We start from the raw sequence: 19443 nt of genomic DNA, 5'->3' as shown, positions 1-19443 counted from the left end.
AGCAGAGGGCAGAGGATTGCTCCTTGTGGTATTGCTCCCAGCCAATCCCTAGTGCTCATAGGGATTGGCTGGGACCTAGCCTCTCCGATTTTTACATGAGCCTGTCTGTCTAGTAGAAAGTATCTGACGTATTCAAAAGTCCTCCTTCCACACTATGTCTTCCACAGGTTCTCCAGGATCTTCTGAGTGCTTCACATTATCTAAAGCGTCCTTGGGATCCAGGGCTAAGATGGCTCTGCTATTGCGTTTGTTGGGTGGGTCAATAACTTCCATCTTGAGCTGCACGAGGACGTCTTGCGTGGACAGGCGCTCCCTGAAGCCAAACACGGTGTGGGACACGTAATCGTTTTCTTCCAAATACGCTGAAAGTCTGGCATGCACTGCTTTCTCCATCAGCTTGCCGGCACATGAAGTGAGCAAAATCGGACGGAGGTTGTTAATATTTACCTCTTTGCCCTGCTTAGGGTTAAAGCTGACGTCTGGCGATTTCCACGCCAGGGGCTGTTTGCCAACTCTCCAGCACTCATTGATGTAATCCGTCAGGTGGCCTAGCATCTTCTTGTTCATGTTGGCGAGCAAGCAGACCGTAATTTTGTCATGTCCTGGCGTCGTACCTCGTTTTATAGTTAGTAGCGCTGCCTGTATTTCTACTTCGAAGTCTCTGTCGAGTTCTGGATTATCTTTTTGCCTTGATACTGCAACACAGGCTCGTCGTTTTTGGGCGTACAGATGTATTTGCTCGTCAGGGCTGCCACCAGCTGCTCATCCGTATCCCCCTAGAGGTGGAGTGCTCTCTTGAGGTTCCGCTGCTGCTCTCCGCTCGTCTTGCTGGGCTCGATGAGGCATCGCAGGAGGCTCCATGTGGACTTGACGCCAAGCCCGCCTCTCAATGAGTAGCGCTTGATTAGCCAGTTGTTCTTGGCCAAAGTCCACGCGTATTCCTCTGCTCATGTGATTTCAGCGACGAAGTCGACAAGGTTGAGGGCTCTATATATTCCCCTTTAGCAGGCGCCGGCCGCTCTCCAACGCAAGCTAGAGTTAGTGAATATGAAAGTATAAACAGTAATTCTAAGACTATAGGCACAATTCGAGCTTTATAATGTATCATTTCTTTTACAGCGAAAGCTGTACCTTCCGTAGTTCTTTCGGCGTCCGGCAACAGCAACGGACTTGGCGATTCCTAACAAAAGGTGGACGGATGAGATTAAGAAGTTTGCCGGGACTACATGGCCACAATTAGCACATGACCGGGGTAGTTAGAGAAGTATGGGAGAGGCCTTTTCCCTGAAGTGGGCGTAGCCAGGCTGATGATGATGATGAACAAACCCATACGGGTGCAGTGCGGCGGCGCAGATGTCAAAAGGGGGAACAAATTGGAACGCTCGCCGTGAACAATAGCGTGACGTCAATGTTATCGCAATATATATGAGCAGGATAGGTATCGGCGCTGAAAACAAGTGCGTTATCGTTGGGGCGGACACGTACAGCTCGTACACCCGAAGAACAAGATGCGTACGAGGAGCGCCGGAGGGAGCACATCTAGAATGTAAACGGCACCGGTGCGAAACGACCACCGACGAAGAACGTTCCCGCGATGCTGAACGAAAATGACAATCGCGAGCCCGGGCAGCTCTGAACAAGCAACGACGCCAGACTCGCAACGCAACAAATCGCGACCATTCCACTCTGTGAAGATGGAATGGCAGCGAAAGCACTTTGCTTTTCATTTGAAAGCTTTGACTGTCGTCAGCTTTCGCTGCCGTTCCATCTTCACGGAGTGGAATGGTTTGTCATTTTTTCTCTGCTTTAAACCACGGCCTTTACCATGTCTAAAATTTTGGAATTCCGCATGCTGCGAACCACCTAAGCACATTTAATAGCTTATGCGTAGAATCCAAACGTTAAAAACCAATCACGCGTTCGATGGATCATTCAATCTGTCAATCAATCGATTGGTTGCCGTGGCACGTTAAGTTGCGAATAAAGAGTAGCAAGGTGCACTGCAAACTCACTCGACTGAAGATACAGGCTGAAACGAGGTTATAAACTTCAGAGTTTTTAGGCGCCGTGTTCTGCTGCAAGTGCGGATTTCTTTTTTCACGCCGGTTAAACAGGATGTGCCGTTCTCACAGGTGCGCGCGAGACCTACGCCAGCGCTTTGTCTTTCTTCTCGACCAAAGTCTCATTTCTGCGTGCAAGAGCGCGCGTGCTTACTGTGCCGCATGGGCACGCGTTTTTGTTTGTTTGTTTGTTTGTTTGTTTGTTTGTTTGTTTGTTTGTAGATTATTTTACTCGCGCGGTAACAGGAGCGAGAGTGCGGCCCCTAGAAACTTCCGGTCACGGACCTCACCAGTCTTCTGCGCCGAAACACAAAGCGCGTTTTTAGATTGTATGACTGTGCGGAAAGGACATTTTTAAGTTTTGAGGTAAAAGACGTGCGCATTACGTTTCAAGACTAATACGTATAATTTTTCGTATAACTTACGGCAACCTAGACTTGTAAAGTCGTCGTTATGTATAGAGGAAAAGTGTTGAAAATTTGCGGGCTTAGATTTTAACGCACTCCTGGTTCTCGGTATCGCTGCAATACGTCAGTGAGCAAAACCCTTAGCCAAGGCTTATGTTTGTAAACACTGAAAGGGTATGTCTTCCTTGGCGAGTTGGGGACGAACAGTTGTAATAATAATCAGTAGAATAACAACAACAGCAATAATAATATTGTTTATTTCCCCCCCAAAAAATGCAAAACAACACGAACAGGCCGGTCTAAGGCTCAGTTGCCTTGTAGGACCACGCTTATGAACATGATACATAGGGTGAATAACATACATAAATTGATCAGACATGGAAAACAAAGAAGAAAAATAATGTCAAGAAATGGAAATTAATAGCAAGATAATATCTGGTCATCCTACTGAAATGAAAAGAAATTGAAGAAGTAAATATTACGGTGCCAAAATGTTCTGGAAGTTAACTAATTTCACCATTTTTCCTTCAGTAATTCTTTCAGTGTGCTTTTCGAAGTCGCGGCAAATATTTCATCCGGTAACTTGTTAAAAATGTCCGGCACTTATGCACAGCGTCTGGCCTCACTACAGCTTGTGGCTGAACGAGGAACCACATAATAAACGTGTTTTCGAAATTACCTTGCAGCCCTTTCGTTCTTTCTTTTTTTTTTTTTTTAGTGCGGAATTTCAATATTGTTTGACTACAACTGTTTCAACGAGCGATGACCGAAAATTTGGTAGACCAAGCTCACGGAAAATATTTGCAGCTGTTACTATTGAAGAATTGTAGGAAACAGTTTTAAGAATATATTTTTTTTTATATAATCCTGTCTACGCTGCATCTCCGACGATCCGAACAGAAGCCGAAGACTGTAATTCCGTATCTCAACACACTGTAACCCAGCGCATGTACAATCATTTTTTTTTTTTACAAACGGGCGCAAACTTTTTCTTTTAAACAACAGCCAAGGGACTGACCTCAGTTTTCAACAAATAAGTGATCAGTGATGTTGCCAAGATAAGTCAACAAATAAGTGATCAGTGATGTTGCCAAGATAAGTTACTATCGAAAGATAGTCCAAGATATTTCACACAATCAACGTATGGAATAGGTGCGCATTTACAAGAAACACAGTTCGACTTATGTAAGCACACAGGCATGCCAATTGCAGTAGTCTTTAGTGTAGAGCGAAAGCAAACAAGCTGCGTTTTCCGGGCATTGACAACAATTCCATCGTTATTGAACCAAAGCATTGCATTGCACGCATCATTTTGGAACATTTCGGTAGACATTTTGTAAGAAAGATGTTTTGCCAGGAACACAGTGTAGTCAGCATACTGGAACACCGAACATTTGGAAATTGCCAAAAGAAGGTCATTAACGAAGGTGTTAAACAACAATGTCGATAAAACTGACCCCTGAGGAACACCAGCGTTTAGCAACGACTTAGAACTGAAAATGCCCTTATCATCGGTGGCGACCGCTTGAAAACGGTTGCTCAAGTAATTTTCGAGAATGTTGTAAAAAGGCCCACGCAATCCCTCAAAAATACAGTTTGCTTAATAAGATTTGGTGGTTCAGGGTGTCGAAGGCTTTCGATACATCTTTGAAAAGAGAGCACACGTGAAAAGATTCCGATCGAAAGCCGAGAACAGTTCATCTGGAAATTCCTTAGGCAGTGCGACAGTACCACGCCCAGAAACGAAGCCGAACCGTCGATCGGACAGGATAGAAAAATTTGTTGGGAAAAGAAGACATAGAGCGGAAAAGAAATTTTTCTAAGACCTGAGCACAAAAACCGGTAAAATATAAATTGGCCGATAGTTTTCGATATTATCAAACAAACAAAAAAAGATATTAGGTTTTACGTGCCAAAACAACGATCTGATTATGAGGCTTACGCAGTAGTGAGGCACTCCGGAATAATTTTGACTCCCCTGGTTTACCTTAACGTGCACCTATAGATCTAAGTACACGAGCTTTCTTGAATTTCATTTCCATCGAAATACGACCGCCGCAACCGGGATCGAACCCGCGACCTCGTGCTAAGCAGCGCAACGCCATATATATATATGAGCATGACGAAAGGAAACCGAAAGGCCCGATTTTTATTAGTCATATACTAAGAACCAAACAAACAAAGACACCTAGGACAACATAGGGGAAATTACTTCAAAAAGACAGCTGACATAAGTAAGTATAATATGGACAGAATTGCACATGCTCTCAGGAACGGAGGAAGCCTGAAAGCAGTGAAGAAGAAACTATGAATAGGCAAGAATCAGATGTATGTGTTAAGAGACAGACCCGACAATATCATTACTAATATGGATTAGATAGTTCTAGTGGCTGAGGAGTTCTATAGAGATTTATACAGTACCAGTGGCGCCCACGACGATAATGGAAGAGAGAATAGTCTAGAGGAATTTGAAATCCCACAAGTAACGTCGGAAGAAGTAAAGAAAGCCTTAGGAGCTATGCAAAGGGGGAAGGCAGCCGGGGAGGATCAGGTAACAGCAGATTTGTTGAAGGATGGTGGGCAGATTGTTCTAGAAAAACTGGCCACCCTACATACGCAATGCCCCATGACCTCGAGCGTACCGGAATCTTGGAAGAAGGCTAACGTAAAATTCTAATCCATAAGAAAGGGGACGCCAAAGACTTCAAAAATTATAGACCGATCAGCTTACTGTCCGTTGTCTACAAAGTATTTACTAAGGTGATCGCAAATAAAATCAGGAACACCTTAGACTTCTGTCAACCAAAGGACCAAGAAGGATTCCGTAAAGGCTACTCAACAGTAGACCATATTCACACTATCAATAAAATGACAGAGAAATGTGCGGAATATAACCAAGCCTTATATATAGCTTTCATTGATTACGAGAAAGCGTTTGATTCAGTCGAAACCTCAGCAGTCATGCGGGCATTACGGAAACAAGGTGTAGACGAGCCCTATGTAAAAATACTGAAAGATATCTATAGCGGCTCCACAGCCAACGTAGTCCTCCATAAAGAAAGCAACAAAATCTCAATAAAGAAGGGCGTAAGGCAGGGAGATACGATCTCTCCAATGCTATTCACAGCGTGTTTACAGGAGGTATTCAGAGACCTGGATTGGGAAGAATTGGGGATAAGAGTTAATGGAGAATACCTTAGTAACTTGCGATTCGCTGATGATATTGCCTTGCTTAGTAACTCAGGGGACCAATTGCAATGCATGCTCACTGACCTGGAGAGGCAAAGCAGAATTGTGGGTCTAAAAATTAATCTGTAGAAAACTAATGTTTAACAGTCTCGGAAGAGAACAGCAGTTTACGATAGGTAGCGAGGCACTGGAAGCGGTAAGGGAATACATCTACTTAGGGCAGGTAGTGACCGCGGATCGGATCATGTCCGGATCCGAATCAGAAGAATAAGAATGGGCTGGGGTGCGTTTGGCAGGCATTCTCAGATCATAAACAGCAGGTTGCCATTATACCTCAAGAGAAAAGTGTATAACAGCTGTGTCTTACCAGTACTCACGTACGGGGCAGAAACCTGGAGGCTTACGAAAAGGGTTCTGCTTAAATTGAGGACGACGCAACGAGCTATGGAAAGAAGAATTATGGGTGTAACATTAAGGGATAAGAAAGGAGCAGGTTAGGTGAGGGAACAAATGCGAGTTAATGACATCTTAGTTGAAACCAAGAAAACGAAATGGGGGCATGAGCAAGACATGTAATGAGGAGGGAAGAGAACCGATGGCCATTAAGGGTTACGGACTCGATCCCAAGGGAAGGGAAGCGTAGCAGGGGGCGGCAGAAAATTAGGTGGGTGGATGACATTAAGAAGTTTGCAGGGTCAACATGGCCACAATTAGTACATTACCGGGATAGTTGAAGGCGTAACCAGGATATATATATATATATATATATATATATGTGTGTGTGTGTGTGTGTGTGTGTGTGTGTGTGTGTGTGTGTGTGTGTGTGTGTGTGTCTGTGTGCGCTAGATGTTCTTTTTTTAATGCGTTAGCATTGAATTAAAAAGAAAATCCAATAGAGACCACTTCAGCGTGACTGTTGACGTTAATGCTATCAGCATTGCAGCAATGTAGCGGCACACCGTGTTACAACCGATGATACGCCTCACGTATGACGCGTTTACTGCAGCCGGGCTCCTCTCTCGCGCTTGCCTCCAGTCAAGCTGCGCGATCTAGCGAGGCCACCGCGATATCCCCACCCGGTGCGTGTGTGAATATGTATTCAGCCAAGGTTGTCTAGATATATGTATGACGTTGGTTCAATTCCGCCTCCCAGCACCAAAAAGAGAAGCAGATTTTCTTCTATGTTCGAAGGGTGGCAATACTCTTTGGCACAAACCCCGTGACCGAAGTTGGCGTCAAAGAAGCCCATTGAAGAGCTGCACATACCCAGTAGCACATGCCCCGTGGCAGATATCCAGTGAGCCAAGTTGGCGTCGAAGAGCCCCATGATATATATTCATTGAAGATCAGTGTCCCAGTCAGTCCGACGGTTGGTGTCGAACCCGGTTCCTTCAGCACAACAGCCCCGTGCTCTACCCATATTAGACCATGGACTACCAGTGACGCATGTTGGCGTGAAAAAAGTTAGATGCGGACAAACAAACAACCAAACATACCGGAAACTTGGTGAAGCTCGCAAAGATTGCTGATCGCTTTAAAGCAAAGCATATTTTTGTCGCATCTTCGACACTTGACCTGAAACTTCGGAGGCGCCGAAGCGATGAGGAATATACAATACACTATTTACTCCTGCGGGAGACACAATTTATCCGCGAAGACTTTCGTATTTCGTGAACTCCGTGCTATAAAAGCTTTTGCGCTTCGGTGCATTTACGCCGCCACGATTCTACGATTGCGAAATGCTCCCACGGCCTGGACCATCGCGAAATTTCAAGTAGCCTGTAAACGAATACGGTACTAACCTTGACTTTGTGCGGTGGAAGATTTGAACGGCAAGGCGAGAAACCTTTCAGAGGGCCGTGCAAAGTTGGCTCCATATGCATGCCGCGCCCAATGAAATGAAAGGGTCACCTTCCTTTTGCTCCTGTCACCTCCTCGGTGGTAGGTGTTGCGGAAGGGGATGCAGGTGGGTGTTCAATGGCGGGGCCTCCGATCTGCAGGTGGCCCTTAGACTGCACGTATCACTCTCTGAGCAGTATGCTAAAGCGTACTATTGACATCGGACAGCGTAGTAAGGAACAATGACAACCTGCGAAACTGAACACACAACGAGAAGGCATTGTTCTGCTCCCTTCCCCCGTCAACGACAGTGGTCGGTGTCACACTCGAAACGTGTTTGGGGTATGGCGCTATCGCAACAATTAAACGGCGACACGAAAAGGCGATGCTAATGAGGAAGCGAGACGTGTCCCGTCTCGGGCATGTTGTGGTCTGTCCATGGTCTGTCACTACAGCCTTGATTGTGGCTTCTCTTACGCGCCGCGACTGCGTCGACCGTGCGCATACAAAGACGATGAAAAAAAAAAGGTTTGACTGAGCAGTGTGTATAAATGATTCGCCAGCACCTACACCCACTATGATCGCTGTGATGATTATTGCAATTCATGGACTACGCTACAGCTGCCGCTCTATCTGTCACATAAACATTGAGGTAGACTTCGCGGACGTATTGCAAGCCTTATGGACCGTGGATGGTAAAATCCCAAAGCCAGTATTTAATCAGAACCCTCGAAATAAACCCGTGGTAGAGCAAGCGCTACGACAGCCGGCGGCCTGAGATCCTTGTCAAAGTTTCTGACGATCGCCATGTAAAGACAAGCTCACTGCTGCACCACTGCAGCTCTCGGAAAGCGTGAACAGAAGCGAGCGGCTTTTAAATAATTTTTCCCACTTGTGCGTTCCACACTGCCAGCGTGGCGAGCGAAAACTGATTGCGTACCACGCTTACATAAATAATGCTCAACGCACGTAGACGCGAACAGAGCGTTTCAGCGAAAACATTCTAACACTCTCTTATTTAATTGCCTGTGGTAGATAGCACAATTCTAGTCCATGAGCTAGTCTACTCGAAGAGAGGCGGGCAATACTTGCACAAAATGTTGAAATGCATGATCCACTAATTAACAAAAAAATTCAATAACTATATTTTTACTATAATTACCTTATGGCACATTTGGCAATTTACGAATTCTAGCGGGTGAGAGTGCAAGACGTATTCACTTGAAAAGAATTGTGTGGATGACACCATGTACGAGAGATGCGCCCTCGGACTTTGCGCTAGAAATGCACCGTCGTTCCAATTAGTTTCTTAACAAAACGTCCTTTCATGCATTGAAGCGCGAAAGCAACTGGAATGCCAATGCATCTGTCCGCAAAGTTCGGGAAATAATATCTCGAAACTGGAGCCTTCCTGACAATCCGTTTCGAGTGGATCCGTCTTGCGAACTCCCCGGCTGGAATACGTAAATTGCAATGTGCCATAAGGTAATCAATTTAAAATGTAATTAGTTATATCTTGTTAATTAGTCGATTTTTTTTATGCGTGTAATGTCCGCCTCTTCGAGTGGACCAGCTCATGGTCTAGAACTGAGCTATCTGCCACAGCAATTTTTTAAACATTTCTGAAAGTGTTCGCCGAAACACCCGGTATATCGAGAGAGTGAAAGAACGCGACATTTGGTGCACATATATAGTCATGTTGTATAACCTTTTCGCTTTATGTTTTCGCTTCATTCGTAGCCCAGTTGCAACATCAATAAGCCAAATCCTTCATTCTTGCATGCACGTGATATTATTAACATTGTACACGCTTACGAAATCAAGCATTACGTTTGCGCCCACTACCATCCAATATGACGGGGATTCCCCATTGAAGCGCGGTATACCTTTAAGTAAGACTGTGTGCCCAAATAAGACATGCCTTGCAGAAGAGTTTCTATTTTGTCTTGAGTACTTCTTGAGCTCATACGTCGCGTTTTAATAGAGCCCTAGAAGTATATCTTATTGGGCCATAGCTGGGGAGACGTAGCTATTTGAAGAGGGGCAAAAATTGACACATGTTACACATATCTTTTATTGCTGTTTTATTATAACTTCGAAAGTCGCCTATGTGTTGCGCATCCCAAATACCCCAAAAACCTGCGCACAGGCGTAGAACCGCAAGACACCGGATGATACAGAAAAGAAGAAAAAAAAACATATATATATTTTTTAATTCGGCCTCATGTCTCAAGTTCCAACAAGGCGCTCCGGTTCAATAATATACGGTGCCATCGATGCACCTATTCACGTTCTTCATTCTGTGGTAGGCTTCTAAACTTTCCCTCGCTAGCACGTTCTTGCCTACTTCTATAATTTCGATGTCTGAGAAGCCACAATGCGCGGGCTAGTCCTTGACCGGTGTGCTTGTCTTCTCAAACAGCAGAATGCTGAACAGTGCGACACAGGAGACCGAAAAGAAGCACCTGACAGACGTGCTCTCCCCTGTGCCTCTTTTCAATAGTCTGCTGTGTCGCGCTGTTCAAAATTCCGCTGTTCGACAAGACGCACGTGAACTAGTCCAAATCAACACGCTGCTGTCGTCTTGTCTGTCTTTCTCTGTGCACTGTGTGTCAATTTGCGCCTCCTCTTTTATTTATACAGCCTTATAAGACCTAACCATCGCTCGCTTCTGTACAATTTGAGTGCTCAAATTCAGATACCCCGGTTACTTGCATATTGCAAACCGATATCTACGACACTATACGTACGTGTACAGCAGGCAACGAGCGGCTTCCTCCGAGCTACAAAAAATCGCGTAAAACACCACGTCGACCCGTAGGCGCGATGTCCGACGCGACCGCCTGACCACAATGAGACGCAATTCAAAGGCACAGACTTACTCATCTCATTCGCCTCCCAGCCACAACCGAAAAGCAACGTCAGCAGATGAGGGAAACAAAAGGTGGCCTCGCGAAGTCAAGGGGAGATGCGAAAAGTTGACCCGCGCAGCAAGCCATGCGCTGTTTCCTCGATAACGACGCGGCCAACACCGGCTTGCATATAGAAAAGCGCTCAAAACAGCTGTCGGTGGGCTCGTAACTCGCGCCGTGAGGCGCACGAACTAACCGCGTAAAAGAAAGTAAAAAAGAAGAAAGAACATAGGAGGAATAGAAATCGCGGGTGTGTGTTTCAAAGAAAAGAGGAAAGAAGGTCCGAGCAAAGGGAGGGGGAACCATGGAAGCCTCCACTCACGCCTCCCTGCTGTATGCAAGTCCCGCGCAAATGAGAGAGAAATTGTGAAACAAAATGACAAAAAGAGCAAGGCGGTACGGAAAAGAAACGAACGTGAAGGTGCACCTCTAGGCTGCTTAGCGCAATATATCTGCGTCTTGGCGTGTTTTTCCTCCAGGTTGTGAGGCCTTGCGTATAGCCGGCGAATACCTTCCCACGTTCAGAGCGAAGTTATATGGGGAGTCCGAGCAAGAGCGCGAGGAGTTGCGTCCAAGTTGTTCGTGGGTCGCGTATACTGTCGCTCTGTAATGAGAAACTGATTTATGGTGGCGCGCTCTCTTTCGCCACACCGTGGTTCGAAGTTGGTCAACCCGCGAGCTCAGGCGACATGCCTTCGGAAAAGCCTGAAGAACAGCCTGAATGCCGGAGCTATAGCTGGGGCAACGTCACATTATCGAAGGCAGCACGAGGTCGGGATCGTTGAGAAGGCATCGGCCGGCACAGCACGGCTCCGAGGGTGTCGGTGGTTCCAGAAGGACATGCATTTCCAGAAGGACGCGACGCGGTTTCGGTGTCCTGTCTGCCCACAAATGTGCCAACTAACTACAACCTTCGTCAAGGCCCAGAATGAAAGTCTTCTGGCTTTGACGTGATATCCACGTTTCTGAACGAGACACTCCGATCAGAAAACGGATAGCACCTGCCGTCCTGTTTTCATTCTTGTGCAGCAGGATCAATACCGTCCTGAGGCCGATCTCGGGGTACTGGAGCACATCTTCAGAAGCCTGTGCACATACGAAGTGGCGGCCACGTGGCTCACTGCCACGTGGCGTATGGTTCTGCCTTTTTTTTTTCGCCTTGCTCTACGTGTTTTGCGCTGTGTGGAGTGCCGTTACATGTGCACCCACTCATTTATACAGCCTCGGGGAATTCGCTCAATGCGTATAGTATCTGCGACATTCCCGATATTTGCCTTATTCCGGTACTATGAAAATTACCTGCTCGTTACAGGGAAAATTACCTGCTCGGAGCGATAGCAGCCGTGCGTCGGCTTTCGAATAACAAGACCTCGCGCACTTACTTCTTTCAACAGCGGAGCTGTTTAAGCTTTTAGCTCCGCCGTGGAGCGTTACCAGAAAACTGAGCGCAGCTATGCGCTTCCTCGCGTTGCCTAGTAACCACCTGCGAGAGCACCGAGCCACGTAACCTCCTCGCACCCCGCGCCGTGACGTCACAGGCGAGTAAAAGCTAGGGTAAAGCCGGCGCGGCGACACAGCTCTCGCCTCCTTTACTCCGTGCGTGCGTGCTGCTGCCATGGAAAGACCGAAGAAAGTCCAGACGCCCGAAAGAGAGGCGGTTTACCAGGGATCGAGGGCGCCTCATTGCCAAGCGAGAAGCGATGTGTCGCTGCCGCGCTGTTCCGGAGCACCACGCCGAAGCTGCGGCTGAAAAGAGGCGACGCCGAGTCGAGAACCCCCGAGTTCCACTCCAGGGAACGCAAGAGTCGGCGTCTGAACGCTCGACATCACCGAGAAAGCGATACCGGCCTGCGACTGCTCGAAAACTTCCAGCGTCCAACCCGCCGATACAACTTAACAAAACCTAGCATAACCTCGCAAAACCTAGGAACAACTTAGCCAAGCCTACCATAACTTCGAAAAACCTAAAAACCTAGAAACGACTTACCAAGCCTACCAACAACTTAGCGAAACCTAGCATAACCTCGCAAAACCTACAAACAACTTAGGTAAGCCAAGTAAAAGCTATAGGTGATCACAAGCTTTGACTCCAGCCTTGCACCACTAGTGCAAGCGGCGCACGTTGTCCTAACGAGACTGACCAACTATCTCGAGGATAACGACGTTCGGCCCCCCTACAATGTTGGGCTTCCGGAGAAATTTGTCCACACAGGATGCAATGCTCCAACTGAAGCATCAAATTATAGATAACACAAGTCGGAACACCAAAGCTGTCCTAGGATTGTACCTAAAGAAAGCTTTTGACAGTGTTACCCACGAAACAATACTAAACAGAATAAATGAGCTATGCCTAGGCCAGCGAGTATACAGTTGTATATATACGAGACTTCCTTACCAACAGAAAAGCACACATTAAGATATAGGAGACCTTAACTCTGAAGAACTGCAGATTGGAAGCGCAGGTACGCCCCAAGGTTCAGTAATACCACCGATGTTGTTTAACCTGGCTCTTATTGGATTACCAGCAAAGCTACAGGAAATCGATGGCCTCAATCATACCATCTACGCTGACGATATCACACTCTGGGTGAGCGATGGCAACGATGGACAGGTTGAAAACACATTACAACGTGCAATAGAAGCAGTTGAACAATACCTAGCAGGAACCGGACTAGCGTGTTCGGCAGATAAATCTGAGCTCCTCATTTACGTATACCGTCGCGACATGGCCGAAAACCACGCAACTACGAGGAACGAAACAATCCGCAAATTCACCTAACTACGGCAGAAGGTACGCCCATACCCAGGGTTGACCAGATCAGAGTATTGGGCTTCATCATTGAAAGTAACTGCTACAATGAAGAGACCATATGAAAATTAGACAATATAACATCTCAAATCATGCGGCTACTTAAACGAATAGCCAACAAACATAGTGGAATGAAAGAAGGCAATCTGATTCAACTAGCCCAAGCGTTCGTAATAAGCAGAATAGTATACGTGGCACCTTACCTACGATGGTTCTCGTCAGGAAAATACAAATTAGACTGTTTATCAGAAAAATTTACTAGCAAGCAATCGGACTCTCCATCACCAGCGGCAAAGATAGACTACTGCAGCTAGGTCTCCACAATACACTGGATGAGCTAATCGAGGTACAGCGAATAGCGCAATACGAACGCCTGTCCAAAACTAAAACAGGTAGGCAAATATTGGATCGCCTAGGTATAAGGTATCATACCCAACATGGCGTCAAAGTAGATATGCCCAGACACATCAGAGACATGATAACCATCCCTCCAATACCCAATAATATGCATCCTACCCACCATCAAGGTAGACGGGACAGCAGAACACGCAATATACAGAAGAAATTCGATAAAGCAAGGACACCACATTTGTAGACGCATCTAGATACAGACACAAGCGCGCCTACACCGCAGTGGTGATAAATTACGAGGGAAAATGCACGACGAACGCCACAGTCAACACGCTACACGCAGAAACCGCAGAGGAAATAGCTATTGCGCTAGCCATAGCACAAACACCAGCGGGCATAATCATCAGTGACGGCCATACGAAACTTCGCCAATGGTCGAATCTCCCCAGAGGCACTACGACTCCTAAAATTAGCTAATAACCGCGACAAAAGTGTCGATCTCACCTGGACACTCGCTCACACACTACCAGACGGTAGCAATGAGGTGGCGCACCGCATGGCTCGAGAGCTTACGGACCGAGCCTCGGTTAGCCCCGACTCACCGACTACCGATGAGTGGGACTGGGAAGATCGAATGACCAGATTTCACGAAATTGCGCAACACCATAGATTGCAGAGGCGTACATTCCCGCTGCAGCACCCAAAATTAAGCAAAAAACAGTCTGTAGAATGGCGGCAGTTACAGTCCAGATCCTATCCTAGTTCAGCTATTATGCACCTAATACACCCAGATTTATATCCAACGGACAAGTGCAGACATTGCAACTCTAGAGCCACCCTGGAGCATATTCTTTGGGAATGTACGGCTGTAATACAGGATAACGGCGATGCAGCCTCAAACAGCGACAGCCTCCGCGCGCGCTGGGAGTCTGCGTTGCTCAGCTCAGACCTGCAGCACAAATTCTGGTCCTTCCAGCGAGCCGAGGAAGCTGCCAAGGGCCAACAACCCTTGGCCGAAACCTAGGCGGGGTCCAGGCCCACCCCACCAAATCGCGGGGCACTGAATAAAGTTGTTTGAATGCAGCTGCCACCGGGCTTATGAAGGTCTCTAAATGAAAGGGTGCCTGCGCTCCTCGCGGAAAAATTTACAGAGCGGCGTATATACGATATAGCCATTGTTCCTAATAAGCGCGATTCTGATTGAAGTCAACATTCCCAAGCCAACGAGCGTAAATGTCGCTTTAATAAATCTACTTCACTATTTTACAGCGAAGATCCATTATCCTGTTACGCCTGATGAAGTTGTACAGCTGCTGTTTAAAGTAAAAAACAACGTCTCTGCTGGGTATGATGATGTGAAACTAGTACCAATGAAATATATTGCTGATATAATTGCACCTGTCATTGTCCACATCATAAACAGAATGTTTGAAAGCGGTATATTTCCTGATTGTCTAAAAATAGCACGTGTATGCCCTATTTACAAAGGAGGTGATAAACATTTAATGACAAATTTCCGGCCGATATCTGTCTTACCTGTTCTATCAAAGGTGTTCGAGATTGCCCTGAATGTTAGACTACAAACATTTTTCAGTAACTATAGTGCAATTAGTGACATGCAGTATTAATTCCAAAAAAATAAATCTTGTGAAGCAGCTCTTCTTAATATCAAACATAAAATAATAACAAATATCGAAAATAAAATGTACACATTAGGTTTATTTGTAGACTTTAGGAAAGCCTTTGATTCAGTATACCACAGTTTATTAATTAGCAAATTGGAACAATGCGGTGTACGAGGTATCGCATCGGAACTTTTACGACATTGCTTAACCAATCGCTATCAATATGTCAGTATAAATAATGATGTTTCATCTTATGCGGAAATTGTAACGGGTGTTCCACAAGGATCAATACTTGGACCTTTTCTGTTTATAATATATATTAACGATCTGGGTGACATCCCCGAGTCTCCTGAATTAGTTATGTATGCAGATGATACTAACATATTCTTTAAAGCTGCTACTATTACAGAGCTCGAATTAAAGTTAACAATTACTTGAAGCAACTCTCTTGCTGGTTACCCCATAATAAGCTGCAAATTAATTCCTCTAAGACAAAATATATGATAGTTGCTCCTACTAATAAACCACGTAACTGCAATGCGGCTATTCTTTTTGAAGATAGGCTGATAGAGCAGGTAAAATGTCAAAAATTTCTAGGAGTGTGGTTCCAAGAGGATTTGGCCTGGAACATGCACATCGACAAACTTGCTGTCGAACTAAGCAGAACTGTTGGTTGCTTATGCAGACTGAGTACTCTGGTTCCTTCATGGTTGAAAAGTTCTTTATACTACGCATTCTTTTATTCTAGATTAACCTACTGTATATTAATTTGGGGGGCACTACTTCGCAAAAAAATTGTAATACAGTGATAGTGCTACAAAAAAAGAGTCTTACGCGCATTCGAGGGATATTATGACCCTGTACAAAACTTTAGAACCACACCATTTTTTCATCAAACATTGTATGTTAAAGGCAAACCAGGTGTATTATTACAAGTTGCTGCAATACATTAAACAAAACAAATCGCAGTACATCTCGAATGTACCCACCAATCCGCATTACAGCCTTCGACAACATAACATGAGAACACCAGAAATAAGAACCAATTACGGAAAACAACTAGTACCAGGTACCAGGCACTTTCACTACTAAATCGTCTACGTGATATTCATGGATGAAATTATAGAACATTCGAGTAAATCATTCAAAAATTTTCTCATTCTGAACAATATTGAGTTTGTCTTACTAGAACCACAGTATAAGTTGCCAGTCTTTTGTTTCTTTTGTTTTCTGGTTGTGGTTGGTCTGAAACAAAATGCATCGTACTTTTGAGTATCCTGTTGGTTTCTCATATTTCTCGTATACATGTATTGTTTCACGAAAATAATATTCTGTCTCGCGACTCTATTCAGTATGTATGTATGATACATGTTGCTGCGTACGGCCTGCGTGCCGAATTGTTGTGGGAGCAGAAGCCTTCGTCAGGCCACATGGCCTTTAGCTTCTGCTTCCTTTCTGTTGTAAACAGGAGAAATAAACTCATTCATTCATTCATTCATTCATTCATTCATTCATTCATTCATTCATTCATTCATTCATTCATTCTCGCGGGGCATTTGACGGCTTTGCCGTTATAAAACGTCGGTCAGAGTGCATGCAGCTAGCTACTCAACCTACAACGCGGCCCCGAAGCGGCCGTACGACCATGGAGAGGACTTCTGAACGCGCAGCCGGACGCCAGTGTCGGTAGAGGCGGCACAGAACGCAGGAACACACGTGCGTTATAGTGGAGACTGACAGCGATAACAACGTTTAGCGTCGCACTTAACTGAACTCCTAGGACGGTGTCCTTAGCATACGCGGATACAGCAATATGTATACGTACGCGGATTCGACGTATGCAGCTGCGCCCCCATTTCCGGCATCCTTAAACGCTTTGACACGCCGTGTAGGGTCTGCAATGATATCGCACAGGTGCCATTACGCTACCCGTAAAGAGCGGCACCAGTAAAATTACATCACTTTCAGATTCTCGACTCCAATATTGTTTTGCACTTTTTAAATGCACTATGACAATATTTAGGATAAAAGGCACACGTTGCGGATGCAATTTTTTGTAAACCTTTTTTTGCGCGCTGCAACTGTCAAAGAAGTTTGAGGAATAATTTTGTCTAGAAGATAATATTTGCTTTGAGTAATCATGGCGGTTGAACCTACAAGAGACAGGCTTGAACGCTGGCATATGGTAGCGAACGATAAATGCATATATTGCGCACAAACAGAGACCAACGCGCATGTAGTAAAGGACTGCGTTGTAGCACGCACCTTCTGGAAGCTAGTTGCAAGAATGTTCGGAATATCCATCGTACGGCCACCACAGCGCCGAGATCGGTTTGCGAGTCTCGTCTACTACAGCGCTAGCTACGTTTTGTGGTGCTTCCGCAACATCGCAGAACGATCTCGGCAGTCAAATAGAGCAATGTACCCCAGAATACGAAAACTACGGGTGATAGTATGGGGTCATCTTGAAGAACAATTGTTCAAACTCGGTGAAGCCGAGTTTCTTCGCCGCTGGTCTACGCGGTACATAACCGTCTCCCGAGGCAAAGTCTTTCTACTGCCAGAATAATGCTCAATTCTGTTACCCGAGTTCAGACTGTATCTGTATGTGCCCCGGGTACCTTTCATAAATTCGGGGCTGACAATAATGCTTTTGCGTGGACGCTGTAATGAGTTTTGTTGTTGTTGTTGTTGTTGTTGTGTGTGGCAAAGCCAGTGTCAAGCAGACACCACTTATTATTTCGTTTGGTAATCTGTTTTGTTTACATCAAGTATGACTTATTACATGTGCTCTACCTTATATTGTACTTTTCGTTCATACTACAGTTGTAAAGCGTGCCTACGGGTGAATAAATTTCCTTGTCGGCTTAAAATTTTGGCACCTGCTTTTGGCATGGTTCTTAGCAGCAACATAATATGAACTTCTTGCTTCCTGTTAAGTTATTGATCTGTACTATCCATATCTAATCATTAGTGAATATAAATTGTCCTTAGACGTGACAGTCGCTGACCGCCTGTTTCTTCTTCCTTCAAATTCTGGCACGTACCCACGAAGGGGGGATTGTCCATGGTTTTCAGTGAAAACATAATATGAACTTCTTGCTTCCTGTTAATTTATTGATCAGTACTATTCATATTCAATTATTAGTAGACATAAACTATTTTCTGTTTCCCTTTCTTGAATAGTGGTCACGCCAGTTAAGACGAAGATGCTATATTCTGAAAATAACGCGATTCATTGTTAATAATGAGGAAAATGTGCTTAACATGAGAGTCTGCCAGAAGCAATGAAGTGCTCATGCACTAGTAGTGTCTGACACACTTCCTTTTGGGCTCGGCCAAGGGTACCTGCCCCCAAAGATAAAATGTTAACCACCGATAGACGAAGGCTCATACGCGATATGGGTCGCTCTAAGTACATCTTTCTTTCGGAATGATCTTTTCGGCAGAATAGAAGGAAATGGTCCAGTGATTCTATATCCCCACATGATGCACAAAGGTTCGATGGTGCGAACCCACACCTACTGATGCACAGATTTAGTTGCGGTATTCGACATCGTAATAGTGTTATGGAAAGTTAGCATTGCGGAGTGGGACAAGAGCGGACATATTCGCTACACGCTAAATATTCGTAATCCAATGCAGCAAGGAGGGGCTCATTTTTTTCTGCCTATAGGACTTGTCGCCTTCGAAATCTTGTTGCCACTAACAGAGTAAGGCTGGGTGTAAAGAAACTCACTTTGTCAAGCGGTCTGTCATCTCATTAAGTGATAGTCCACAATGTCCATATATCCGCAAAAACATTACGTGGAATTAAAAAGTGTAGCGATCGGTGCAATAGTGAATTATTTGTGCTTTCTAGCAACATAGAACCGACAGGCAGCAATATTATGCGTGACACAGTTTTCAGCATTTGGTATACAGCCAAGCATATGGCCATGAATTCAGCCACATAAACCGGAGCGTAATCGGGAAGGCAGATAGCAAAGCTCCACGATAACGTTTGAGAGCAAACGCCTACTGCTGATTTCTCATCTTTTAGTGAGGCGTCCGTGGACACAAAATTGTATGAGGGAAAATATTCCAGATACTCAGTCAAAAGTCCGACTAGCGTCTGTTTGGCTATGTATTTAGCATACTTTGAAAAGACGTTATCATACAAGTATTACCAGTTTTTATCAAAGTGACACATTGAACTGATCCTAGGTTAACATTTATATTTGTTAAAAGGCTCTGCGTAAACACGACTTG

The 19443-nt window shown here is 45.2% G+C and overlaps 1 protein-coding gene across 1 annotated transcript; it reads right to left on the bottom strand.

Moving 5' to 3' along the window:
• Positions 1-132: 132 nt before the first annotated feature.
• On the bottom strand, positions 133-567 carry LOC142578331 (uncharacterized). The gene has a single exon (XM_075687729.1). The coding sequence runs from the start codon at positions 565-567 to the stop codon at positions 133-135; it is 435 nt and encodes a 144-aa protein (XP_075543844.1).
• Positions 568-19443: the final 18876 nt, after the last annotated feature.

This window comes from Dermacentor variabilis, chromosome 4 (assembly GCF_050947875.1).
Source record: "Dermacentor variabilis isolate Ectoservices chromosome 4, ASM5094787v1, whole genome shotgun sequence".
NCBI classification, from domain to species: Eukaryota; Metazoa; Arthropoda; class Arachnida; order Ixodida; family Ixodidae; genus Dermacentor; species Dermacentor variabilis.
This window is presented reverse-complemented; position numbering and strand designations above follow the sequence as displayed.

What these genes read in the sequence shown, in the direction of transcription:
- LOC142578331 (XM_075687729.1), bottom strand. Translation starts at nt 567, where the DNA reads ATGAACAAGAAGATGCTAGGCCACCTGACGGATTACATCAATGAGTGC.